General features: G+C 53.8%; 1 protein-coding gene and 1 long non-coding RNA gene across 4 annotated transcripts in view; one reads left to right on the forward strand and one right to left on the reverse strand.

The window, feature by feature from the left end:
* Nucleotides 1-4,299, forward strand: part of LOC113598073 (uncharacterized) — an 11,098-nt gene extending 6,799 nt beyond the window's left edge. For all 3 annotated transcript variants that reach the window (XR_003418711.2, XR_008299290.1, XR_008299291.1), the window contains one exon: nucleotides 729-4,299. This is a non-coding gene — a long non-coding RNA (uncharacterized LOC113598073). The remainder of the gene's footprint in view (nucleotides 1-728) is intronic.
* LOC106979468 (myosin-7) lies at nucleotides 2,683-25,044 on the reverse strand. Its single transcript, XM_053224282.1, has 40 exons — nucleotides 24,942-25,044; nucleotides 23,502-23,555; nucleotides 22,828-23,036; nucleotides 22,392-22,535; nucleotides 21,942-22,098; nucleotides 21,734-21,761; nucleotides 21,028-21,133; nucleotides 20,852-20,944; nucleotides 20,685-20,748; nucleotides 20,262-20,360; nucleotides 19,924-20,027; nucleotides 19,138-19,276; nucleotides 18,917-19,035; nucleotides 18,654-18,803; nucleotides 18,219-18,389; nucleotides 17,327-17,636; nucleotides 16,975-17,042; nucleotides 16,533-16,620; nucleotides 15,521-15,638; nucleotides 15,252-15,375; nucleotides 14,850-14,986; nucleotides 14,353-14,608; nucleotides 13,489-13,731; nucleotides 13,163-13,339; nucleotides 12,228-12,373; nucleotides 11,026-11,116; nucleotides 9,935-10,324; nucleotides 9,594-9,720; nucleotides 9,286-9,404; nucleotides 8,163-8,359; nucleotides 7,398-7,581; nucleotides 7,037-7,202; nucleotides 6,776-6,900; nucleotides 5,871-6,179; nucleotides 5,446-5,649; nucleotides 5,198-5,323; nucleotides 4,719-4,994; nucleotides 3,668-3,763; nucleotides 3,414-3,548; nucleotides 2,683-2,819 (listed from the first exon to the last, which is right to left on the reverse strand). Exons 3-40 carry the CDS (start codon nucleotides 23,026-23,028, stop codon nucleotides 2,802-2,804), a joined length of 5,805 nt encoding a protein of 1,934 aa, XP_053080257.1. The 5' UTR covers nucleotides 23,029-23,036; nucleotides 23,502-23,555; nucleotides 24,942-25,044; the 3' UTR covers nucleotides 2,683-2,801.
* Between the last annotated feature and the right edge of the window lie 243 nt (nucleotides 25,045-25,287).

The following is a 25,287-nucleotide window of genomic DNA, read 5'->3' on the forward strand; positions in this document are numbered from 1 at the left end:
AACGCAGGAACATTCTCCCAACTCCCCCCTCCCACCCCATCCACTGTCACCTCTCAATATAGCTCTAGAGTGTGGAGGTGGGTAGGACAGACAAGGGTCAGTTTCTCCGGGTAGGAGAGGTGTCCATTGAATATTTGGTTTCTCCTGCGAGATCCACAACTCCCTAGGACCCTCCACTGCCCCCATTATTAGACTCAGGGATACACACCCATCTCCATAGGACTTATACCCTATACCTAGTGTCCTTGGGAGTGACCTAAGTCAACTCCACATCCACATCTCCTGCAGGTACATACACCAAAATGTTACCCCCAAGGGACGCAGGCCACCTGTTCCCAGCTCTAGGTCACTTGAGGCCCCAGTGTGCAAGCTGGGGGGTTAGCCCAATGCGTCACTGCCTGGTTCCCACTGCCCTGGGGATGTGATAAGGGACTAAGAACACCAGGTCAGGCTGGGTCAGGTCCAGCTGACAAAGACTAGGCTTTGTCCTCAGGGAACCCTGTGTCCTGAGCAGGCCAGACTCAGTAGAGGTGACAGGTGAAGGGTAGGCTGACAGCGCCCACTGTCTCCAATGGAAGGAGGAAGAGGGAAGAGGTTAAGTTGATTCCAGGGCTCTGCCCCCCTGTCTGGTCCATTTGCCCTCCTCTTCCTTCCTGATAGGTCCCCACCTAGCTCCAGGCTCTCACATCCATCCCTGTGCTCCATCCTCCCTCATCTGCCTCCTACAGAGCTCTTCATTGTGCTGGAAGTCCTGGAGCACAAGGGCATGTGATGGAGGCTCCTGCCACAGGTGAGGGACACCGGGTCACCTCCCTGTGCCTGGCTCCTTGGATCTCCGTCTGTCTCTGTCTGACCTCCCTTTCCCTCTGCCTGGTTTCCTGTCTCAAAGTTGGACCTGGCCTCCGATTCTCCCTGGCGCCAGGTTTCTGCCCAACTTGGAGTCTGCCAGGCCTGCATTTCCAAGAGTCTCTGCTTTCTCTCAGCTCGACCTCCGCTCACCCTCTGCCTGTCTCTTCTCTGCTTCCACGTCTCACTCCGAGGTCTTTGTCCACCCCTCTCTAATGTCACTATTCCTGGCCTTGCTGATTTACCTCACATCTGAAGGTGACCCAGATTTCTTCCCTTGCTCAGTGTCACCTCCCTCAGCTCTTGCAGCATCTGTCTTCAAGGCCCACCCTGCCCTTCTGCTCTCCCACCCATCAGCCCCCTCCTCCTCTCTCTCCTCCTACTGCTGGCTGCCAGGCTCTGCTGCTGTCTGCCATGTGGTCTCCACTGTGTCTCCAGCCTCTCTTCTCTGCTCTGGGAGCTTATGTCCTCAGGGTATCCCTGCATCTCCCTTTTCTCTACCAATCTCCTCCTTGTTCCCAGGTGGTCCTAGGGCAGGTGAATGGAGGGGGCCTCAAGGAGAAGGGTGGGAACCCGTGAAGGCCTCCTCACTACTTGTATTTTTTCTTTGTTGGTTCCCCTGGTCCTCTGCCCCCTCGATTTCTTGGGTCTCCCCACTCTCTCTGATGTCTGTCACCCTCCTCAGTTCTTTCCTTTTTCCTTCCCTATCCCCTTTCTCCCTGCTTCCCTGTCCTCCTATTCTCTGATTCTTCCTGGGGTAGGCCTTCTTTCTGGCTGCTCAGAGTAAGGGTGACCAGGAGCCTGGCTGGGATGGCTGTGTGGTAAGGTGCAGGAGATTCAGTCCAGGGCTAGCCAGGCCTTCTGGGGTTCCCAGTGGGTGGCTGACTGCCCCATTCCTTGCAAGATGCTGTGACCCATAGGCCCAGGCCTTCTCTAAGCAGCCCAGGTGTGGCAGTGACTCCAGGGGGCCAGGCTTGTTTAGTTGGGGAGAGACTTGCTCCTTTCTCCACTCCCGAGCCCTCTGGCCGCCCACCCTCCCCTCCCCAGAGTCCTGCTCACTTGGGACTCTCCTCTCCACAGTCCCTTATCTGTCTGCCTCCCCTCCATATGGCTGGCCATAAATGGGCCAAAGATCCTCCATCTTCCAGCAAGCAAGGTGAAGAGGATCTTGGGAAAGGAAGATACAGCAAGAAGAAGTGAAGGAGAAGAAAGAAGTGCTGTGGAGAGAGGGGGATAGGAGGAAGATAAGAGGAGGAGAGGAGGAGAGGAGGGTGGGCCCAGGGTACAGTTCTGACTGTGATGAGGAAGGCACCCTGGCCTTAGGTTGCTTAGAGACAGAGGTGGCTGCATCTGTAAGGATGATGGGCTACAGCCATGAGTCCGTGTGCCCTCTCAGAGACCTGCTGTAGACTGGGACTTAGAAGTCACTACCCCACACATCAGAGGGTACCCCTACACACTAAACCTCCTCCTGGAGGCTCAGGCCTGGTGCTGTTAGGGGTGGTGGGGGGTAGTGTCAATCAGCTGGGATATAAGTCCATAGCTGATGGGCTCTGCCTGCTCTAGGCAAGACTTAAAGGTTTTCCTAAATTTCCCTTAACCCTGAGGGTCTCTGGGCCAGGGAGAGGACTGGGAGGAGAGGTGTCACCTGCTGAGAAGGAGGCGTCTGGGTCAGTCCTGCACCAAGGATGCTCAGAGACTCAGTTTTCCAGGAAGGCCTCCTTGGGCTGTGTATAAAGCCGCCCCTCCTCTCCTGGATTCCCACCCCCCATCCCCCTGACCCTGTTCATGTCCCCATGGCTGGAAGGCTTTGAAGAAGAGTCTGAAGGCAAGATATTGGCTTCAAAGAAAATAGCTTTATTCTGCTTCATCCAAAGGGGCTGCTATATAGACTCTGGAACTGGGGGCTTCGTCAGCACCCTCGGGACTCGGCAGATCAAGAAGATGTGGCAAAGCTATTCCTCATTCAAGCCCTTGTGAAAGGAAACAAAGTCCAAATTAGCTATGGGGAGGTGGGGGTTGGGCAGGGATGGGCACAGAAAACAAAGGGGAGACGGGGCACCTGATGGAGTGGAGGACTGCTGTGGGCCTGAGGGAGGCCCCCATGTGAGGGATGTGTCCTAAGGGCTGGTGTGGAGGAGTGAGGGCTGGAGGGCAGTGCTCTGAGAGGCCAGAGGGAATAAGCCTGGGCAAGGACAAAAGGGTCCTCTGGGATGTCCATTTTAGGACTGAGTTATAAGGCTGTAGGCCTAAACTAGGTGGAAAACAAGAGGAGGCCAGCAGTTGAATTGAGACATAGACACAGTGGGTATATACAAATTGGCACCTACTAGGGTTGCTGACCACCTTAGGGCTGGGATTCACAAAATCATTGAAAGTTGGAGTTGGAAGAATCTTAGAAATCACAGAGGATGGCATTACCTCACCCTCTGTGGCTTCATGGTTCAATTGTGGGGAATGAATGAAAAGGAAGCATCCCTGATGTGAGGGGGCTCTGTCTGGGGGACGCTGATGTTGGCAGGTGTGCTGACATGCGGTGACTAGTGGGGCCCAGAGGAGGGACCCACCTTGGTGCCGATGTCGCGGCTCTTGGCCCGCAGCTTGTTGACCTGGGACTCGGCGATGTCCGCCCGCTCCTCTGCCTCATCCAGCTCGTGCTGCACCTTGCGGAACTTGGACAGGTTGGTGTTGGCCTGTTCCTCCTGCAGGGGAGTTTGAAGGGGGGGAGGATGAGGTGAGGGGAGGCCAGAGATTCTTTCAGCCTCCCAGCCTGGAGGACTGGCTCAGCAATGTTCCTCAGGCCCCTAGCAGAGCTACTCACCGCCTCCTCGGCCTGGCGCTTGTAGGCCTTGACCTTCAGCTGCAACTTGTCCACCAGGTCCTGTAGCCTCAGGAGGTTCTTCCTGTCCTCCTCCGTCTGGGGGTCGGGGCGGGGGCAGGGTTAGGAGTGACGAGGGCACACTCATTGGAGGCAGCGCACCCCTCCCCCGCCGTGGTCGTTACCCTGAATGTAGCATCCTCACCCGATTCTACATTCTGATCCCCAACAAACACTTGCACTCTCCTTATAATTTTTATGGTAAAAAATTATTTAATTTAATAATTAAATTTAAAAAGTAACTAATTAAATTAAAATATTAAATAAATTAAATTAAATTAATTAAATTATTTTTAAAATAATTTTTTCACCATAAAAATTATAATTTTTTAATGGTTTGTGCCAGGAGAGCGTCTAGGGAGCTGCTGGGACTCCTGAAATTGTGCACAAGCTCATGTGTGTGCACTGTTCTGAGGAGCAGGTCCTTAGGGGTCCTGGGGCCCCGGGGAGAAAAATTCTCCTGCTCTAGAACCCAGCATGACGTGTGTATAGAGAGATGGTAACTTTTTGGATTAGAGCAAAAACAAAATCTAATTAGGAGTCTGATTCTAGAAAACATAATGGAAAGGTAAAGTCTATATCTCTATAGGTAAACAAAAAATTCTGAGGTTTGTTGAATGACTTTGGTGTATTTTTGGTGTATTTTGGTGGTCATGGCACCCAACCAGAATTTGGCAACATATTTGCTTTCTGGTAATCTGCATTGGGTGAGCTCTGTCTGGAGCTTTCAGTGTTGTCCCCAGGGGACAGGGGGAGGGTGAAGGTTGGAGGTAGAGCTCCTAGGCCAGGGGGCTCAGAGGCTGAACTCTAGCCGGGGGACAGTTCGGGTAGAAGACAGCTAGGCAGGGTGGAAATGGGGCAGCCAGGGGCTGCATTCCCACTCCTTGTCCTGGAGGAGGCTACGAGAGAGCGCTTCATCCCTCGTGGTGGTGTGTCCCTGGCTTCAGGTCACGGTGCAGAGGGTCCAGCCGCAGAGCAGCCCCCACGCCCGCACCTGGTAGGTCAGCTCCTTGATGCGGCGCTCACTCTTCCTCATGCCCTTGACCGACTCCGCGTTGCGCTTCTGCTCGGCCTCCAGCTCATTCTCCAGCTCCCGCACCCGGGCCTCCAGCTTCTGCAGCTGCTTCTTGCCGCCCTTGAGGGCGATCTGCTCGGCCTCATCCAGCCTGTGCTGCAGGTCCTTGATGGTCTGCTCCATGTTCTTCTTCATGCGCTCCAGGTGGGCGCTGGTGTCCTGCTCCTTCTTCAGCTCCTCTGCCATCATGGCAGCCTGGGGACGGGAGACGCGTGTAAAAGAACAGAGGCCCGGGGCCTCTTGTCCCTTGAGGATCACCTTTTTCCCATCGTGGCGTTTGTTTCCCGAGGCCCTCAGACTCACGCAGCTACAGAGTCAACTTGCCACAGCACAGTGGCCTGGCCTGGACCCAGGGCCCCATGTCTTTAGCGGGGGCAGGAAGGGGAGCAGTCACTCACATCCGTGATGGCCTTCTTGGCCTTCTCCTCGGCGTTCCTGCACTCCTGCACGGCCTCCTCCACTTCAGTCTGAAGCTGGGACAGGTCTGCATCCATCTTCTTCTTCTGGTTGATGAGGCTGGTGTTCTGAGGACCAAGGTGGGCAGAGCATGAAAAGTACTGAGCATTCATGGGTGGCTTCCAAACCTCACGTGCTGAGTCCGGCCAGCCCGTGCTTCCCTCCAGGAATGCCCAGGGGAGTTGCTCACCTGGGAGTGCAGCAGCTGCACCCGCTCGCTGGTCTCGATCAGCTCCTGCTCCGCCAGCTTCCGAGACCGCTCAGTCTGCTCCACCACGGCCCGCAGCTCCTCCAGCTCAGCCTGCAGCAGGTTGTTACGCCGCTCCACGATGGCAATGTTCTCCTTCAGGTCGTCGTTGGCACGGACCGCGTCGTCCAGCTGGATCTGGGTGTCCTGCAGATCAGGAGGGTAGGCATGAGAGAGCGGCTGGCCTCTGGGCCCATTGGAAGGCTGTTACACTAGGATGGATGCCGGTGCGGAGCCCAATGTGGTGGGTCAGGAGGGCCTGTGAGATGTCTCTGCAGTGGCCAGGGGACATCACCACCAACTTGGCCACATGGAGGCCAGTCTGTCTCTGAGTAAGGTGACTTCCTGCATCAGGAGTCTCCATGTACCTTCAGCAAGCTCTGGAGACCCTTGACTTGCTTCTGGGCCTCAGCGGCCATGCGATTGGCATGGCTCAGCTGGATCTCCATCTCATTGAGGTCGCCCTCCATCTTCTTCTTCACCCGCAGGGCCTCGTTGCGGCTGCGTGTCTCTGCATCCAGGGAGGTCTGCAGCGAGTCCACCACCCGCAGGTGGTTGCGCTTGGCCTGCTCCATCTCCTCGTCCTTCTCTGCCAGCTTCCGCTCGATCTCTGCCTTGATCTGGTTGAACTCCAGCTGGGCCCGGAGGATCTTGCCCTCCTCATGCTCCAGGGAGGCCTGGGAGAGGGTGGGGAGAGAGGGTCCAAGGCAGACAGTCAGGGCACAGGGCCATAGGCAGGGGTCTGTCCATGAATCATGGATACAAAGTGAGTTCAAGAGTGGTATTAAGTGGTTAAGGCAAAGAAGCAGAAGGAGGGAGAAGAAAAGCGAATTTAAAAGAAAAAAAAACAGGCCTAAGAGAAGGTGATTCAGACCCTCACAGAGAAGAGCGAGCTGTGAAGACAAAGAGGAAAATGAAAGGAAAGGTGTTGCCAAGGAAACCAACCGCAATCAGGCTCAGAATGTAAAAAAATGCTGAAGTGGAAGGCAGAGGCGGAAAGGAGAGGGGAGTGGAAATGGGAAATCTTGACTAAGACGTAATGGGTAAAATGTTTGTGTGAAGGAACAGAGTGACCTGTCCATTCACTCATTCATTCATTCATTCATTCCACAATGTTTGTTGAGTGGCTGTTATGTACCAGGCACTGTTCTAGGCTCTAAGGATGGAACGGTGAACAAAACAGACAATAGGGAGATGAGAACAGTGACCACAGCCTAGGGCTCGGCTCCCCCCCCCCGCCCCCAACCCCGTGCCACCTGGCACACACACACACCTCAGCCTCTTCCAGGGCTGACTGCAGCTCTAGCTTCTCAGCTTCCAGCTGCTTGCGGACTTTCTCCAGCTCATGGATGGTTTTTCCACTGGAACCCAGCTGCTCAGTGAGGTCGGAGATCTCCTCTGTGGAAGGAACGGGGCCACTCAGCTGGGGGCTGCTGTGGTCCAAAATGTGGAGCACACATCTTGGAGCCCCTGGGTGGCACCACATGTGGACACTACCCCCCGCCCCTCCGTGGTCTCTCAGGCCCTAGCGCACCCTGAAGGTTCTTGTTCTCCCGCTTGAAGGTCTCCAGGTGCTCCAGGGACTCCTCGTAGGCATTCTTGAGCTTGAAGAGCTCTGTGCTGAGGGAGCGCGCCTCCTTCTGCGAGGACTCCAGCTCTGACTGCGACTCCTCATACTTCTGCTTCCACTCGGCCAGGATCTGCGGGGACCTGGCTCACTGCGTGGCCCCCAGCCCCGCCCCAGCCCCGCTCCAGGGCCTGCCCAGGTCCCTGGGCTGGGCTCAGCCTCCTCCCCTGCCCTCAAGGAGGAGGTCCCAGTCTTCACGGTGACGTTGGCCTCCCTGCTCCGCCCCTGGCTGCTCCGCCCCTGGCTGCGGCCTCCAGCTCGGGCCCACCTTGTCGAAATTCCTCTGCTTCTTGTCCAGGGCTGCGGCGGCTGCATTGGAGCGCTCCACATCCACCATCAGGTCCTCGATCTCATTCTGCAGTCGGTGCTTGGTCTTCTCCAGGGATGAGCACTTGGCGTTGACGGCCTCCACGGCCTCCTCGGCGTCCTGCAGCCGCTGGGCCAGCTTCTTCCTGCCCGGGGCAGTGGGGGTGTGGCAGATGGGAGAGGGTGGGGAAGATGGAGGGTATAGATTTGGACAAGGGGAAACAACGTGAGTGTTCTAGAAAACAATCCTTGAAAATTCAGAAGCATTGTTGGAAAAGCTGAGGACAGGCCCCAGGAGGCTGAGAGGCGGGCAGGCAGAGGGTCTTGGTGGCAGGTTGTGAAGACCCACAGAACCCAAGAGGGCCTTCCAGATGGTCTCCCCTGACCCTGGGCCAGCCTCTATGCTGCAGACATGGAGGACGCATGGGCTACTACAACACCCCCCCCCCCCGCATCCCCCATCCCACCACAGCACCCTGCCCCAGGTGGGAGCACTCTGCCCTCAGACAAACCTTTTGTTCGTCTTATATTCGGATGAGAAACATAACGCGAGCAAAAAGCTTCCCTGAGAGGAGAAAGAAGTGGGGGGCCCCCAGACAGAGTTCTCCTGTGTTGTCAAAACCTGGCCAAACGTCTATCCCAAGGTGCAGAATCTTCCCAGGTCTGGGCAGGGTTGTGTCCTGCCTGCAGAGGGGCCTCAGTGAGAGGCAGGCCACCAGGGACTCACTTGGCTTCTTCAAGTTCCTCTGTCCTCTGGATGGCATCTGTCTCGTACTTGGTCCTCCACTGGGCCACCTCCGAGTTGGCCTTGGACAGGACGCGCTGCAACTCAGCCTTGGCCTCCGTCTCCTCCTCGTACTGCTCCCGCAGCAGGTCACAGTCGTGTCGGGCTGACTGCAGTGCGTGGGCCAGGGCGTTCTTCGCCTGGGGAGGGGTGGGCACCGGAAGGTGGGCTCAGCTTTCTCCAAAGTACAACCCCAGACAGCGCCCACATGCTCACCCTAGTTTCTCCATCCTCCCCGGGACCTCACCTATTTCTAAATCCCCCATGGGCCCGGAAAAGTCTACTGAGGACTAATAACAAAGCGTGTCCATATAGTATTGTACAGTTCACACAATGTGTCATGCCCACCACTCCTTGCTCTTCACTGCAGCAGGCATTATTGACCTCGTCCTCTTTTACGGGGGCTCAAAGAGGTTAGGTGGTTCCCCCAAGATTACCAAGCTCTAAGGGACAGGTCACGATGGAAGCCCTGGCCTTTTTAAAAAAGTCATATTCTCCCCCACCCCTTTTCTTTAAATTTTTAAAAAATGTTTATTTTTGAGAGAGAGACAGAGCTGGAGAGGGGCAGAGAGAGAGGGAGACACAGAATCTGAAGTAGGTTCTAGGCTCTGAGCTGTCAGCACAGAGACTGACATGGGGCTCAAACCCACAAACCACAAGGTTGTGACCTGAGCTGAAGTCAGGCACTTAACCAACTGAGCCACCCAGGTGCCCCTAGTTTCTTTCTCTAGTTTTCAGATTGCCCTCCTAATCCCAAGACCTATTTGTACTGTTCCTTCATCCCATACTTGTGCCCAGCCAAGACAATCATTCCTCCCTAGTTTATTTCCTCTTCTCTGCCTCACTTTCCCCAACCCAGGCATCCTTATCCCATGCCCCTCTTCCTCCAGGGATGGCAACAGAAAGGCAGAGGGCCTCGGCCTGGGCAATAGATTTAGGAAGCATGTGGTAGGCTCTGGGCTATTATTCCTTTTGGAAAATGGGAGAACAGTGAAAAACAGCAAGCCTCATTCTTGGGACCTGCTTGCTCCCTGCCTGGACCTAGTGGCCTGAGTCTCGGCCTCACCTTAACTTCTTCCTCCAGCTGCCTCTTGAGGTCCTCCAGCTGCTGGGTGTAGGTGAGCTTGCCTCGGGTCAGCTGGGAGATCAGTGCCTCCTTCTCATCCAGCTGCCGAGACAGCTCACCTGGAGAAGAACCCAGGCACACTCAACTCCGGAAGGTCAGTCACCTCTCTCCCCAACCCTTCCCTTAACTGTTAGGCCCCACTCTTTGGAGGTGTGTGTGTGTGTGTGTGTGTGTGTGTGTGTACACGTATGTGAGTGTCTCCCTAAGGCTGGGTGGCTTAGAAATGGGGGAGGTGGAGGGTGACTTACCATTCTCAGTCTGTAGCTTGGCCCGCTGGCTGGTGAGGTCGTTGACAGAACGCTGGGTCTCCTCGGCCTTGCTTCGGTGCTCATTCATCTGGTCTTCCAGGGTCCGGCACATCTTCTCCAGGTTAGCCTGATGGAGGAAGGGGAGTGGATACGGTGGATGAAGGGTTGTAAGGGGTGTATGTACAGAAGTGAAGAGGAGAGGCATGGTAGGGAGAGGATGGGAGAACAGGGTGGAAGAAGAGAGGTGGGAAACTGGACCATCAGAGAAGAGAGGAGACATGCACAGAAAGTGAAGGTGGGTGGAGGGAATTGGGTGCAAGGAGGGTGAGCGGGCAGCCCACCTTGGCCTTGATGATCTGCTCCATGTTGGAGGTGACATCATCCAGCTCCAGCTTGAACTCGCTCTTCTCTTTCTCCAGCTTCTGCTTCACACGCTGCAGGTTGTCGATCTGCTCGCCCAGCTCGGCCACGCTGTCGGCGTGCTTCTTGCGCAGGGCCGCCGCCGTGGCCTCGTGCTGCAGCGTGGCCTCCTCCAGGTCCCGCCTCATCTTCTGGAACTCGGCCTCGCGTTTCTTGTTCATCTCGATCTGCACGGACGTGGCCCCGCCGGCCTCTTCCAGCCGCTCGCTGATCTCCTCCAGCTCCCGGGACAGGTCTGAGCGCAGCTTCTCCACCTTGGCCCTGGCGGTGCGCTCAGCCTCCAGCTCCTCCTCCAGCTCCTCGATGCGAGCCTGGGCCGGGACACAGAAAGCTCAGACCCACTGCCTGCAGACCCCACCCCAGGGCTCCAGAACATTCCTGGCCTGTCTGGAATAGCAAGTCAGTTCAGTTTTATCAGCAGAGAGGTGGAAATAAAAGATTTAGGGAAGATGTTTTGGCTGCTGAGCTAGCCCTCCTTCAGTCCCAAACATTATACATTGTCTGTTGGAAGGACAGGGGGTTGAAGCTCACACTTTAAGAGGGACAAAGAGACTTATGTTCTAGGGATATTTTAAGCAGTTTAGGAGCAAAACTATCAAAAGTTTAGAATGAGAGAGCCATGTTTATCTAAAGACCTAACATGGTGTCTTCTTTAGGGTAAGAATAGAAGTCAAAGATTGTCAGGGCTAAAGGGACTTAAAAGCCATTGGTAACAGGGGAGACACAGAGACTCAGAGATCTGGAGTGGGCTCCCTGCGGTCACCAGCTAAGCCAGAGTTGAGACAGGAAGCCAGGATTTCTGCCTCCTACACCTGTGACCTTTTCAAGGTCTCTTCCTATGTCATCCCAGCCCCTCCAAGGGGTGCTTCATGGGTGTGCTGGAGTAGCTCAGCGTCTCTCCTCATGGACACATAGCAAGTGCCTGTAATGCTGGGGAGGACGTCCTGGAGGAGGGGGTCGAGGACGCCGACAGCCAGCCCAGGGACCCCAGCCTAGGCATCCCACACCTCACCTGAAGCTCTTTGAGCTTCTTCTGCAACTGGCTGCCGAGGGCCTGCTCATCCTCAATCCTGGCATTGAGGGCATTCAGTTCAAAGTCCTTCCTGTAGAGAAGCGGGGAGGGTAAGGTGAGGAAGGTTGGTTGGGCACCTGGAGGGCCCACCAGTGGTTGGAAATGGTAATACAAAAAATGAAGAGCAGGATTTCACTAGAAAAATAGCATCTGGGGCTGATGTAGAGTCCCTGAAAATGTAACACATGCCGAAAGGCTGAAGTCCAACAAGAAATGTAATTGGCAGAGCACCGCAGGTGGAGTGACAAGACCTGGGCTCTGTGGGACTTCCTCTCTGTGGTTCTGTAGAATGAGGCATTGGATAAGATGGTTTCAAAGGCCCCTTTTTGCTCTGATGGCCTTTAATTCTGTTACTGTTACTTTAGACCCTTTGGTTAACCTTTCTGAACCTTCATTTCTGCTTTGGTAAAGTGGGCCTCAAAATACCACTCTTAGAAGGTGGTTTGAGGGTCCATGGCATGATATAGTCATTAGTTCATTCAACAAATGCTGCGTCTGGAGAAGTGTAAAGATTGCTGAACAGAAGCAAGCCCAATGAGGATATAATCATGATAACTCTCAGAGCCTTTCGAAATCCTGACCCTAAAGCACCATAAGATCCTTGATTGTCCAAATACATCCTGCAGGTTCAGTTTCCCAAGTGTGGAAAGTGGATCTATACATTTTGGTAGAATTTGCAATAAGGATTAGATCCACAAGTTCATAGGACCCTGCACTGCTCAAGTGTGGCAGCTGACCCGTTTCTCTGTGGTCCTCCAGGTTCTCTGTGAAGGACCTGAAAAGCCTTTCCTGAGAGGCTTTTGTGTGGAACCTTCCTCAGTGTTAAGCAACTGGTCTCCAAAGAGACTTGTGTCAAAAAGGAGGTGAGCTGTTATTTTCCATCTCTTCACTCCCCAACAGGAAGAAAAGGTTTGAGGGATCCAAGTTCAAGTTTTTGCCAGGGAGGACTGCGGGGCCTGGCTACACGTGTCTGGGGGAGGAAGGCCCTCTTCCTGGAGGCCTCTGCCCACAGTTTTGTAGCCACTGATGGAGCCTGCGTGGGGTTCTGAGGGTGGGTGTCTTGGGGCAGCATGTACTGTCATGGGCAGAACAGTCCGCTGAGCTGAGGGGGAGGAAGGGCACCAGGGAGGGGAGCACGCTACTTTTTCAGCCGCTCGTCCAGCTGCTGCTTGTCGTTCTCCAGGTCCATGATGCTCTCCTGGGTCAGCTTCAGGTCGCCCTCCAGCTTCCGCTTTGCTCGCTCCAGGTCCATGCGCACCTTCTTCTCCTGCTCCAGGGACCCCTCCAGCTGGTGGAAAGAAGGACCAGTGTGCCCCGTAAGACCAATCGTCCTGATTTGGTGATTTGGAAGCTCAGTCACTCCAGGGTTAGGGAATCCTAAGAAATGTCCAGGACTCAGAAAAGCTTCCCCAGAGTGGGCGAGAGGACTGGGAGAGTGCCTGGTATAGAGGGATGCTCAGTAACCATTTGATAAATGATTTAATGAATGGCTGTGTGCTGAAACCCCAAAGCTGCCTTCATTCATTCAGCATCCCGTGAGCTTCTGCAGACCTGTGCTAGGCACTTTAGACACAACCCTGAATAAATCCAAGTTCTACCTAAAGGCAGCTTTTGGTCTTAGGGCTGAGACAGATACTTCAGTAATGATAACATGGGGTGATAAGTGATCCCATGGACATATGCACAGAGAACTATCTGCAAAACAATGATCACTGAGGACTAGATCCTGCCTAAAATATTAGAGGTCCAAAGATCCTCCTTGAGGAGTCTCACAAATTTCCCAAAGAAATGTATCACGTTTTTATGTGATATCTCTCTAATCCTATGGTTGAAGGTAGAGATATAAAGGCCTGACCCTAAATCGAGAAAAGGAAGCCCATCTCTACTGTTGATCATATCAGTAGGATGAAATGGATAACTCATAATTGATCACCCTTCCCCTTTGCTATTCCCCAGCTCCTTTTTAGAAAGTTATCAGGGGAGGGAATACTCTCCAATCCCATCCTTCTAAACATATACACACAAATACACATGGACATGGACATGGTATATCTAGGCCCTGTGACAATCTACTTACATCGTCCACCTGCTGCTCCAGCTTGACTTTGGCCTTGGTCAGGGTGTTGACCTTGTCCTCCTCGGCCTGAAGGTCATCTAGGGCTTGCTGGTGGGCCTCCTGCAGAGCCTTCTTTTCCTTGGTCAGCTTGGCGATGATCTCATCTAGCCCAGCCATTTCCTCTGTCAGGTTCTTCACCTGCCAACCAAGACCCCCATCCCCTTTAGGGTCACAGGTCACCAGCCTGGAGATGTCTATGGGGATGTCCAGTGCCAAGGACCAGGACCACCCTGTGGTTTGGGAATCCTGAGGAGACCTGGGCTGGAGCCAGAAGAAGCTGCCCTCACCTTGTTCTCTGTTGCATGCTTCTCCTTCTCCACCTTGGCCAGTGTCAGCTCCAGGTCATCAATGTCCCTTTTGAGCTCAGAGCACTCATCTTCCAGCTTGCGCTTCTTGGCAGTGAGCTCTGCATTCATCTCCTCCTCGTCCTCCAGCCTCTCTGTCATCTCCTTCACCTTGGCCTCCAGTTGGATCTTGTTCTTGATCAGCTGGTCACAGCGTTCCTCTGCATCAGCCAGGTTGTCTTGTTCCTGAGGACAAGGCACAGAGGGGAGGCTGATCAGTGGGTGGGGTGGCTGCCCTAACAGATGCAGGGAGGGAGAGGCTCAGCCTTCACTGTAGGAGGGGAGCTCCAGGATATCCCAGCTGAGAGAAACCTCAGAAGAATGAGGAAGGGAAGAATTTCAGGACAATATGATGGGAACATTGGGGGATGGAAGTAGAGAGGAAGGGAATCAGAAGTCTCTTTAGTTGGCCTTCTTCCTCTGGTCTACTCCACTGAAGGGAAGACACTACATTTGCTGATGCCAGCACTTCACATATTTACAACCTAGTGAGATGGGCAGCTTTATCCTCCGTCCAGAGATGAGGTCATTGAGACTCAAAGATAACATGTGGTTTGCTCAGGGCCAAAAAATTATTAAGCTGTGGATCCAGGCTGAATCCAGGTGGAAAGTCTGTTTTTAAAAGGTAGTTCTTTTCCCCTTCCCATTCATTCTCTGGAGGGACCTCCTTAGAGGTGTTTGAAGTATTGACCCTAGAATCCTGTGCCTATGAAAGGAGAAGGTGAGCCCCAGGCGGGAAAGTACAGGGTGTGTGGAAGATGTTGGCTGAGCAGGGCAGGCAAGCTAGCAAAGGCCCAGGAGCCTCACCGCCTGCACTTGGAGCTGGAGGTCATTCTTCTCCTGCAGCAGGGACACCATCTTCTCCTCCAGCTCCTTGCGGCGAGCCTCTGACTTCTCCAGCGCCTCTTTGATGCGTGCAAACTCCTCCTTCATGGTGGCCATCTCCTTCTCTGTCTCTGCGCTCTTCAGCAGCGGCTTGATCTTGAAGTAGAGCTTCATCCAGGGCCAGTTCTTAACCCCCATGAAGGCCCGAATGTTCCACTGGATTATCAGCAGGGAGTCTCTGCAGGGGCCCAGCAAGGGGTGGTGAGAGAGTCCCCTCTCTCCTTCCTGTCCTAAGGCCCTGACTCCTAAGTAATGGCCCTTCCTTCCTCTATGCCGCTCTGGCTGTGAAGCCCACCCTGGGTCTGTAGGAGCCCCTCCTGCTGGTCTGCTTGCTTGAAATTTCAGTGAGCTTTCTCCTGACACTGCCCCTGAACCAGCCTGGCCTTAGATGGTCAGGAGCCTCCTTCTGAAGCTCTCACCTGCGTTCCAGCAGCTTCTTGTACTCCATTCTGGAGAGCACACCCCGGGACTGGGCCTGGATGCGGGTGATGATGCGGCTCAGCCTCTCGTCACGCATCTCCTCCAGCAGCCCCAGTAGCCCAGCCTTGAAGAACACCTGTGGGCGAGGGGTGGGTGGGCCAGGAGGGGAAAGAAGAGAGGGTTCTTTTAAGGAGTGTGACACCCTAGGAAAGAACTGGAGGGAAGAGGTCAATGGCAGCTAGAGCTGGGATGGGGGTGGTGCTGGAGGGTTCACAGGGAAGGAAGCATGCCATTCAGAGATGGTCCTAAGATGATTGGTCAAAGGGAAGGAGGTACGAGGTGAGAAGCCAAAGGACGAGAGAAGTCTTTCTGTAACCAGCTTGTCTCCTCCCTTCCCTTACCTTGGTATGGCCGAACTTGTACTGATTGTGGTCAATGTCTAGGGAGCCCAGCAGCTTCTCTGCCCCTTTCCTGCTGTCAATGAATTGGCCCTCGGGGATGGCCGCTGGATTCAGGATGCGATACCTGGAGAGGGAGGTACCCAGAGTCACCCACATTCTGTGCTGACCTGCTCTGCCCACAGTATTCAGGGCCACCTGTGGACTCCCCTCCCCACCAGGTCTGCCCAGGCTCCCCCTGTTTCCTGAGCTCCGGGAGACCCTGTACCCACCTCTGCCTGAAATCCCCGTAAAGGATGCGGTTGGGGAAGCCCTTCCTGCAGATGCGGATGCCCTCCAGCACACCGTTACAGCGCAGCTGGTGCATGACCAGGGGGTTGTCTATCACTCCTGCAGCAGGAGATGGGGGGAGGAAGGTGTAGGGAGAGTACTGGACCAAACCAGAAGTTCTGGGCTCTGATCCTTGCTCTGTCACTCACTAGTCCGTAACCTTAGCAAGTCATTTAATAATGGAAAGTGGTCCTTTTTTTTTTCATTTTGTTCATAGCTATGCTCTTTTATTAACAAATTTTTTTTAATGTTTTGTTTATTTTTGAGAGAGAGAGAGAAAGACAGAGTGTAAGCAGGAGAGGGGCAGAGAGAGAGGGAGACACAGAATCTGAAGCAGGCTCCAGGCTCTGAGCTGTCAGCACAGAGCCTGATGTGGGGCTCCAACTCACAGACCGCAAGATCATGACCTGAGCCGAAGTCAGATGCTTAGCCGACTGCTTAACCAGGCGCCCCTTCCTAGCTATACTCTTAAGAGTAACCAAAAGACTTTCACATTCTGTATTTTATATTGTGTTTATTATCATAGGTGGTAGCCAGGGCAAATATATCCCATTTTCTAGAGAAGAAATTAATCCCAGAGGAGTTAAGCCCAGAGAGTTTAAGGGACTTCACCAAGGTCACTAAGCTGACCAGAGCAGAGTTAGCCAAGCCTTGAATCCAGGCCCCTGAGACTCCAACTCCTAATCAGTCAAAAAAGGGTAAGCAATCTCTAAATGTCTCACTGGGGGGCTGCATGACATGAGGCGATGCCCATTTAAGTGCACTACATGGCCCCCGAATCACACAGCAAATGCAAGGAAATGGGGGTGGATGAGAGTAGTCTACTATCTCATAGGGGATGGGAGGAGAGTGTCATTTGGAAACCACCATTGTGGGGGATTAGGAGATGGCTTAGGAGGCCCTGTCCCCAGGGCCTGGGGCATGTGGCCAGCAGTGGCAAGTTCTGGGGCTCACCTGGAGACTTTGTCTCATTGGGAATGATGCAACGCACGAAGTGGGGATGTGTAGAGCGCAAGTTGGTCATCAGCTTGTTCAGATTTTCCTGTGGCCCAAAGTGCAGGAGGGAAAAGTAATGCAAGTGAAGGAGAGGGATGTAGGGAAGGGAGAGGAGAGGAGGGAAGGGAAAGAAAGACGGAGAGAATGAAGAAATGTTGGGGAGGACATGGAGGAGGGGACAGCCCGAGACCAGAGGGAAAGGGAGATATTGAGATGGGAGAAGAGGAGAGGAGAGGGCAGCCCACAAAGGGGGAGAGAATGGAGAGAAAGAAAGACAAAGAAGGAAAGGGGTCACAAGGGAAGGAGGAGACAGGGGAGTCAGGGATGGAAAGGCAGGAAGGAGCAGGGCTGGTGGGTGCTGGGGAGCCTAGCTGGGTGGGGGCTGGGCTCACAGACTCACCCTGTGCAGAGCTGACACAGTCTGAAAGGATGAGCCTTTCTTGGCTTTGCCTTTGCCTTTATCAATAGCTGTGGAGGGAGAGTCAAAGAAAGGGGCCTGAGTGGGCATGTGGGAGGCCAGAGTTGGGGGGTGGACAATCACAGGCTCTCTTTATGTCTTTGCAAGCATTTGGCCACAAGGTGAGGGTCTTCACTATGGGGGCCTCTGCCTCTCCACCCCCATTCTATCTCACTGATCCTGTACCCCTTGGGGGCAAACCTGACACAAAAGTGGTGGAATGTGCAATGAACCTGTCTCAGAACCAGGTCAGAAACGCTGCTTTGTAGTCCCCAGAGTCCCTGTCTCTACTTACGTGCATCAGCGCCCGCATAGTTGGCAAACAGGTTACTGAGCATCTTGAGGGAGGACTTCTGGTACAAGGCCACCACCGTCTCGTTGAGTGGGTCTTTGTTCTTCTGCAGCCAGCCCAGGATGTTGTAGTCCACGGTGCCGGCGTAATGGATCAGGGAGAAGTGGGCTTCCGGCTTCCCCTTAATGTTGCGTGGCTTCTGGAAGTTGTTGGACTTGCCCAGGTGGTTGTCATACAGCTTGGCCTTGAAGGTCATATCAGTGGCCTTGGGGAACATGCATTCCTCCTCCAGGATGGACATGATGCCCATGGGCTGAGGGTCGAGGAGAAAACATCGTTGAGCATGCTTCATGCAGATGCAGATGGATCCTACTCTAAGGTCAATATTTGTTTATGGTGATGCCTCTTTTGGGTGTTAAGGTATCAGGTTCAGCTTTCAGTACAGTTATTTACAAACTTGCACCTGTTCAAGCTTTCCCAAGGTGGAAGACTTTGTGTGATTTCAGAGGGACTTTTGTGAAAGTCTGGGAATGTGGATACTCTAGGTGCTTTACACACCACTGCATTGCCCAGATCCCTAAGATGTTGGGGTTGAAAACAGATACATTGTTTTTCCCTGCCCCGGGCTCAAACCAGGTTAAACCAGGGCTTTTAAACATACTGATATGAGAGGGTTTCCTGGAGCTGCCTGTCCTCCCTGTGTCCATTCTCAAGCCCCTGGGACCTTGGCTCTCCTGTGCCATCCTGTCCTGGGTGGTCAGGACAACACAGGACTCTGGAAACTAGGGCTTGGGATCGAGATCATGTTCCCCAGCAGAGAGAGGGGCTGCCATTTTGTCTGGGGCATTCATGTAGGGCGTGAGTGGGTAGTTTAGGCAGCAGGTGGAGGCAGCACCTTCTCGATGAGGTCGATGCAGGCCTGCAGGTCCATGCCAAAGTCGATGAACTCCCACTCGATGCCTTCCTTCTTGTACTCCTCCTGCTCCAGCACGAACATGTGGTGGTTGAAGAACTGCTGCAGCTTCTCGTTGGTGAAGTTGATGCACAGCTGCTCAAAGCTGTTGAACTGCGGGGGGCAGGGGTGGAGCGGGTCAGGCAGGCAGGGGTCTGAGAGGACAGTGGGGTCAGCCCAGGCCTGTGCCCCAGCCCAGTTAGGAGTGTGGCCGGACCCCTCCTCTGTCAGGCCAGGGAGAGGGAGCCCCCACTGGAAGACAGGATGATGTGTTTATCACCGCTGAGCCCCACCGCCTTTCCCACTCCTGGCCATGATGGTCACAGGTGCGAATGAGTGAGTTACTGTTCCCCCCACACCCAGGCTCCCCCAACTCACATCGAAGATCTCGAAGCCGGCGATGTCCAGGACCCCTATGAAGTATTGGCGTGGCTGCTTGGTCTCCAGGGTGGCATTGATCCGTGTCACCATCCAGTTGAACATCTTCTCGTACACTGCCTTGGCCAGTGCCCCGGTGGCATATGCCACCTGGGAGGTAAGGGAGGGACCCAGATGAGCAGAGTTAGTGGGGACAGTGAATTCCAAAGCCCCCAGTGCAGCATGCCAGCACCCTCCTCATTTATCTCCTAAAGATGACCCACCTGCTGGACATTCTGCCCCTTGGTGACATATTCATTGCCCACTTTCACTCGAGGGTGGCACAGCCCCTTGAGCAGGTCAGCTGAGTTGAGCCCCATGAGGTAGGCAGATTTGTCAGCCTCTGAAAGGAGAGGGCAGGCAGCCAAGTTGGTAAAGGGTTGACTCCTCTACAGATGTAGCCCTCAGTGACTCCACAGCTGCCCTCCAGCATCCAGACTCCTACCTTCAGTGCCGTCTGGCTCAGCCTGCTCCTCTCGCTGCTTCTGTTTGAACTTCATGTTTCCAAAGTGCATGATGGCACCCGTCAGCTTGTACATGGAGTTCTTCTCCTCTGAAGTGAAGCCCAGCACATCAAAGGCATTCTGTAGGCAAATCCCATATTGGTGGACCCCGGAGTAGGAAGTATGGTACATAAATGAGATCCCGCTTCAGTTGGAGACAGAACTTCTTTCCTGAATCCTTGTGGCTTCTGATACTCCCATACCCGGTAGGAAACTCCAACACCAAGATGGGCAGTACAAGAGCAAGATGGTGTGCATACTGCCCCAGATCTGGCATCTGTGGTCACAACTGTCCTCTGGGGTTGCCTTGTTTACCCACTCATGATTTCTACTTTTGTCCTTCATCTGGGCCCTATACTTGCTTCCCTGCTGGAACCATTTATACCTATCTCTGGTCTTCACCTAACAGCCTGCCCCAGCCCCATGGTGACTGCATGACCTACCCCTCTTCCCTGGGTGATGCCTTGCTTCTTGTCTTGTCTGCTTCTCTGTCTCATGGTGTTCAGCCCTTTTTTGCTTGAACATCAAATACTGGCCACCACTGTCTCATCACACCTATTTCCCAACACATAGTGGTCATAATGCTTGTTCTGCCCCATGGGGAGGGCCATACCACTTTGAATAAGAGATAGACAGTGTCTAAGCTCTCCTACTGAGCCATTGAACTGGCCTCATTTACCCCTCACTGCCTGTCCCCTCACCTCTCAACCAGGTTCTCACACACTTACATCAGTGGCCATGAGCTCTTCAGCGTCATCAATGGAGGCCACCGTGGTCTCTCCTTGGGAGATGAATGCATAATCATAGGGGTTGTTGGTGATCAGCAGCATGTCTGGGAAGAAAAGATGTGGTTAGGATGAGGCACAACTCCCTGGCTCTCGCTGGGGCTGCCTACCACAGCACAGGACTCGCAGGAAAGCACATGACAAGGCTTAATGTGGTCCCACATCCCACAGAACTGAATCCAGCAGTGCCATAAACCCAGGACATGCTAGCAAGCAGCCTCAAGCAGAGGGGACAAGGTTGCCATGGAGATAGTTGGTCTCAGTTGGTAGCTCTGACTCACCCAGCAGCTCGGGCTTTTTGTTAGACAGGATTTGGTAGAAAATGTGATAGTCTCTCTCCGCTTTCAACTGGAAAATAACTCTGGATTTTTCCAGAAGGTCTGTGAACAGTAATGGGAGAAAAAAGAGAAATGTTGGGATTTAGGTGCAAGGAAATAGAGGGGAATGAATGATAAGCATAGCAAGCAAAAGGCAGAGGGAAAGGGAGAGACAAAGAGAGAGGTTCCCATACAGACATGCAGAGACAGAGGTGGAGAAAGACCAGAGGGAGTCTCAGAGAGAGACAAATATATAGACCTAGAAACACAAAAGAGACAGAGACAGAAAGGCAGACAGACAGAGAGAGAAGAGAGACAGGTTGGGATCATGATGACTTAGAATGAGGGTGAGCTCAAGTTGAGTCCTAGCAGATTCATGGCACTCACAGGTCTCTATGTCTGCAGACGCCAACTTTCCGGTCGCCCCAAAATGGATTCGAATGAATTTCCCCTAGAGAGATGGAGGAGAGTGGTGATGAGTGGAGGCCAGGCTCATGTTTGACACCATCCCTTCACCAGCCCAAGTCCCAAACCCAAGGTCAGGGACCACTCACAAAGCGGGAGGAGTTGTCATTCCGGACTGTCTTGGCATTGCCAAAGGCCTCCAGGGCAGGATTGGCCTGGATGATCTGGTCCTCCAGAGTGCCCTGCAGAGGTCAGGAAGGATGGCTGGTAAGAGGTCTCCCCTTCCCTTTTTGCAGTGCAGGCCCGTGGAGGATAACAGGCCTACCTTCCCTGGGGTCTGCTCCTTCTTGCGATCCCCAATGGCGGCAATAACAGCGAAGTACTGGATGACCCTCTTGGTGTTGACAGTCTTTCCTGCCCCAGATTCCCCACTGTCGGGAGAGGCAGGGGCTCATTAGGCAATGAACAGATACCGCTTGAGACAAACAGGCCTCAAATCAGGAGAGAATGTCTGGTCCTACTCGACAGTGGGAGCCCTGAAGCAGGAGCTTCCGGGTAACGTGCATCCTAAGCACACAGCTGTACTCCGACACGCATGGTGTCAGGGAGAGCACCAGGAAGGATGACAGGAAAATGCCGGGTTTGCTGGTCTCAGATAGCCAAGGTCAACATGAGGCAATGGGCCTGGGCCATTTTGGAAAAGAATGGGGGGCGGTGGGCGTGGCAGAATGGGGAAAGATGAAAGAAAGTGTGGAGGGGAAGAAGATATGGTGACGCTGGGCTTATGGATAAGAGAGCCATGAGTTGGAGGAGAGAGAGTGAAGGGAAGGAGAGAGGAAAACTGCCACAGGAGTGGGAAGCAGAAAGGAAGCAGGGGAGCAAAGGCAAAGGTAAAAGTCACTGGAGAAAGAAGAGCTGGCATGAAGGTAGAGGGAAAAGAGAATGGCGGGTCCTTGATGGGATCTGGGGTCCCTGATGGGGGCTGGGGTCAGGGAGGTTCTGGAAGGGACCAGGGTAGGAGGTACACTCACGTGATCAGGATGGACTGGTTTTCTCTGTCTGTTGGAAGAAAGTGGGGAGGAAAAATCAGGAGACACACAGGATGCTTTTGCCTGGCATCCACCCACCCTACCACCCCACCTCCCTGCCTCTCTCCAGGCATCTCCCAGTGGCCCAAACCAATAGGCCCATTCCCTCCCATGGGGTTCCCCAGAAAACCCTCCAGTCAAGGCCTGCCACCTGTCAGCATGTACTGATAGGCGTTGTCAGAGATGGAGAAGATGTGGGGCGGTGCCTCGCTCCTCTTCTTGCCCCGGTAGGCAGCCACCACCTCTGCATTGTATACCGGCAGCCACTTGTAGGGATTGACGGTGACACAGAAGAGGCCTGAGTAGGTCTAGGGTAGAAAAGGAGGCTTGAGTTTTTGGCAATGAAGAGGGGAGGATGGCAGATTTCAGAGTTAGAGAACCATTCCAGGAGGGGAAGAGGAGAAAGGAAAATCTATGAAAGCACTAAATCTGAGTAATCCCAGCCTGGGGGGGGTATTAGAACTGAACCAGGGAGGCAGGGGCCCAGATAGAGTGCTGTAATGGCTGCACACAAAGAACAGAAACCTGGGGTTCCAGGAGGCAGGCCTGTGCAGACCAGGAAGCTACTAGATTCAGAGGATGTCCTGGAGGGCGCACTCACGTAGATCATCCAAGAGGCATAGCGCTCCTTGAGGTTGTAGAGCACGGCAGGTTCGTGCAGGAAGGTCAGCATGGCCATGTCCTCGATCTTGTCAAACTTGGGTGGGTTCTGCTGCATCACCTGGTCCTCCTTCACGGTCACCGTCTGCAACAGTCCACATGCAGGCCGTACGGTCAGCCCTCCCTCCTCCCAGAAAGGAGTCAGGTGAGTTCTAGGACAGTGGTGTTCAAGAGAGAACCACCGGTGATCATAGAGAAGACAGACAGGATGTTGGGAAGGAGAAGGGCTATTTGGCAGGTGTGGATCCCTGCCAGAGGAAGGGGAAATCGGACTGTCCTCAGGTTTGCATGGGGTGGGTCCTGGTGGCAACCCTCTCTGTGTACCCCAGCTATGGGAGGAGTCCAGGAGGGCCACTCATACCAGCCCTGCTGCCCACCTTGCCATGCTCAGTCTCAGCAGTGACTTTGCCACCCTCTCGAGACAAAATTTTGGCCTTGACGAACTCCTCTTTGTCATCAGGCACGAAGACATCCTTCTTGAGGTCAAAAGGTCGGGTCTGGGCTTCCAGCCGCTCCTTCTCTGACTTTCGCAGGAAGGGGGCGGCGGCCCCAAAGGCGGCCATCTCCGCATCCACCATGGCTGTGCCTGCAGTGGGTGGGAGCTGGAGAAGATGCTGGCTGCCCTCCTGTCCGCCCACCCTCCACTCCCTTCCCTGGGTTATCTGTTTCAGTGGGAGCCCCAGAGCCTAGCACCGTACTCATGAGTCAGGGGGGTCACTGTGAGTCCCTGGTTCCCTGAGCTTATCCCTCAACCACGTAATAGCCTAGCAAACCTGTCAGGCAGAAAGGGAGGCTAACTTTTGTTCAGCTTGGGGCACTCCTAGAGGAGGGAGGAGCGTTCTGGGCTTCTCATGGGAGCAGAAAGTTAACTCCATCCATCTCTTATCCTTATTCCTCCTTGGCACCTCCTCTCTAGTCACAGGCAAGGAGCTCTTGGTTACCAAGACATACTCCCCAAGGCAAGGCAGAAACAGAGTCCCATGCCTGGCTTTGGGGCTGTCATGGCCAATCTTCCCAGATTCCCCCACACTCCATCTTCCGCTTTCCTTACCTTGGTTTCTCGAATGTGTGTACTAGATGAAAGGGGCTCAAGCCTGCAGGGGACCTGGAAAGAGGGAAGGCTGTGTCAGGGCCATCTCCCTGCTGCTCTCTGGCTCTGCCCCTCAGCACCTGCCCCTCCCCTAGGTCTGAAAACAGGTGGGGAGTGGTGGCCAGCTTCTCTGGTCCTGTCCTCTGTCTGGCTTTCCAAACACTGTTGCCCTTTCTCCTGGGCAATAGATCTGACAGTTTCCTGATGTCCATTCATCTTCCTCCCACCTGGAGATGGTCTTTCCCTTGCCTATACTCATCTAGTGAAACTTGCCTTCTTTGAGCCACCTGAGAAACAACTAATGCTCACATCTGTTCAGTCCTTTACAGTCTACAAAGCATTTTTATGCACACTCTCTTACTCAGTCTTCACCCTGTTCTACAGATGAAGAAAGCAAGGTTAAGGGGCTTTCTTGTCAAAGAACACACAACTATTTAGTGGTGGAGCCAGGCCTTTAGCCCCATGTCTCATGACTAAATCTAGTTCTCTTCCATTCTGTTCCCATTTGATTGTCAGTCTTGGTAGACCCTCTCAGAGAGGAGACCCTTGTGGGCATCCTCTCATAGGCACACCCATCACACAGCCAAATGCTCTCCATATGTCCTCTGATGAACACATATGCCCGCTGCTCACACACATGCCTCATACAGACACGCTTCCTTCCTCTACCTCGGCACATACTTCCCTCCCACTGTGCCATCATGCCTGGGCAACAGACACACATGTTAAATATCCAGTATAAATAAGCCCATATCACTGTACATTCTCAAGTATACAAACACTTGGGTCAGGCACACCACACGCCTGTGAGCTCCTTTTGCAGGGTGTACACATGCTGTAGCAGTCTCGACTTCTGAATGTGCACACAAGCACCTCCATGTGCATGGATATAGGTAGTCACTCATTACGGACCCCGTAGAACTAGCTTTGAAGCATATGTGCTTCCTCAGTAATTCTTCTCTGCCATCCTCTTCTCCCTCCCCTCAAATGGACCAGCTATCCTCAGGTGTGATCATAAACATGTCTCCCACTTGACATTTTTGTATCTTAATTAGGCAGTAAGGTACATACCCTCCCTCACCATGCATTGAGACTGCATGCTTGTACACAAAACACACACGCACGCACACACACACACACGCGCGCGCGCACACACCTCTAATGCATAATGCATTCTGGTCCCATATGTTCAGATATAGACATCCACACACACTCCCAACACATGAGCCCTCCCACTCCCAAGGCACCTACACTCATGTTTAGACCTGCACATGTGTGCTCAATGATCAGACCTGTACTCTGCATGAAGCCCTGCATGCAGCTTGCTGTTCCTAGAGGAGCCCCTTCCTGAAACTGGGGCCCCCTTATCCCAGAGGAAGGCCTCCTGCTTGGCGCTCCTACCTGAGAGCAGCAAGGAAAGACAGAGCACAGGGGAGAGCCGTGGAGCTTGACCTGGTCAGGGGCTGTATATATCAGGCAGCAGGCACCCCCACCCCCACCTGCACCCAGTCCCTAGCCGGATTTAGAAAGGGCTGTTGTCACTAGAAGCATTTCCCCCAGGCTCCCCCCCTTTCCCCAAAGTGCTCTCCCCACCCCCACCCCCCCAGCTAGGAAACAATTGGAAGTGGTCGTCATTGTTATGGCATGGAGTGTACAGGGTCTGAGTTCCAGGGGGCGGGGACGGCTCAAAGTGCAGCCAAAATATCTCCCAGGCCAGGCTTCACATTCCATAGCTGGCAGGAGAGGG

Source organism: Acinonyx jubatus, chromosome B3 (genome assembly GCF_027475565.1).
Source record: "Acinonyx jubatus isolate Ajub_Pintada_27869175 chromosome B3, VMU_Ajub_asm_v1.0, whole genome shotgun sequence".
Classification (NCBI taxonomy): domain Eukaryota; kingdom Metazoa; phylum Chordata; class Mammalia; order Carnivora; family Felidae; genus Acinonyx; species Acinonyx jubatus.

Excerpts from the sequence above, each read along its gene's own strand:
- LOC106979468 (XM_053224282.1), bottom strand. The coding sequence starts at position 23,028 with ATGGTGGATGCGGAGATGGCCGCCTTTGGGGCCGCCGCCCCCTTCCTG. Across the intron at positions 15,639-16,532 it reads CAATGAGACAAAGTCTCCAG|GAGTGATAGACAACCCCCTG; the intron begins GTGAGCCCCAGA and ends CTCCTGCTGCAG. Across the intron at positions 13,732-14,352 it reads TCCAGCTCCAAGTGCAGGCG|GAACAAGACAACCTGGCTGA; the intron begins GTGAGGCTCCTG and ends CCTTGTCCTCAG.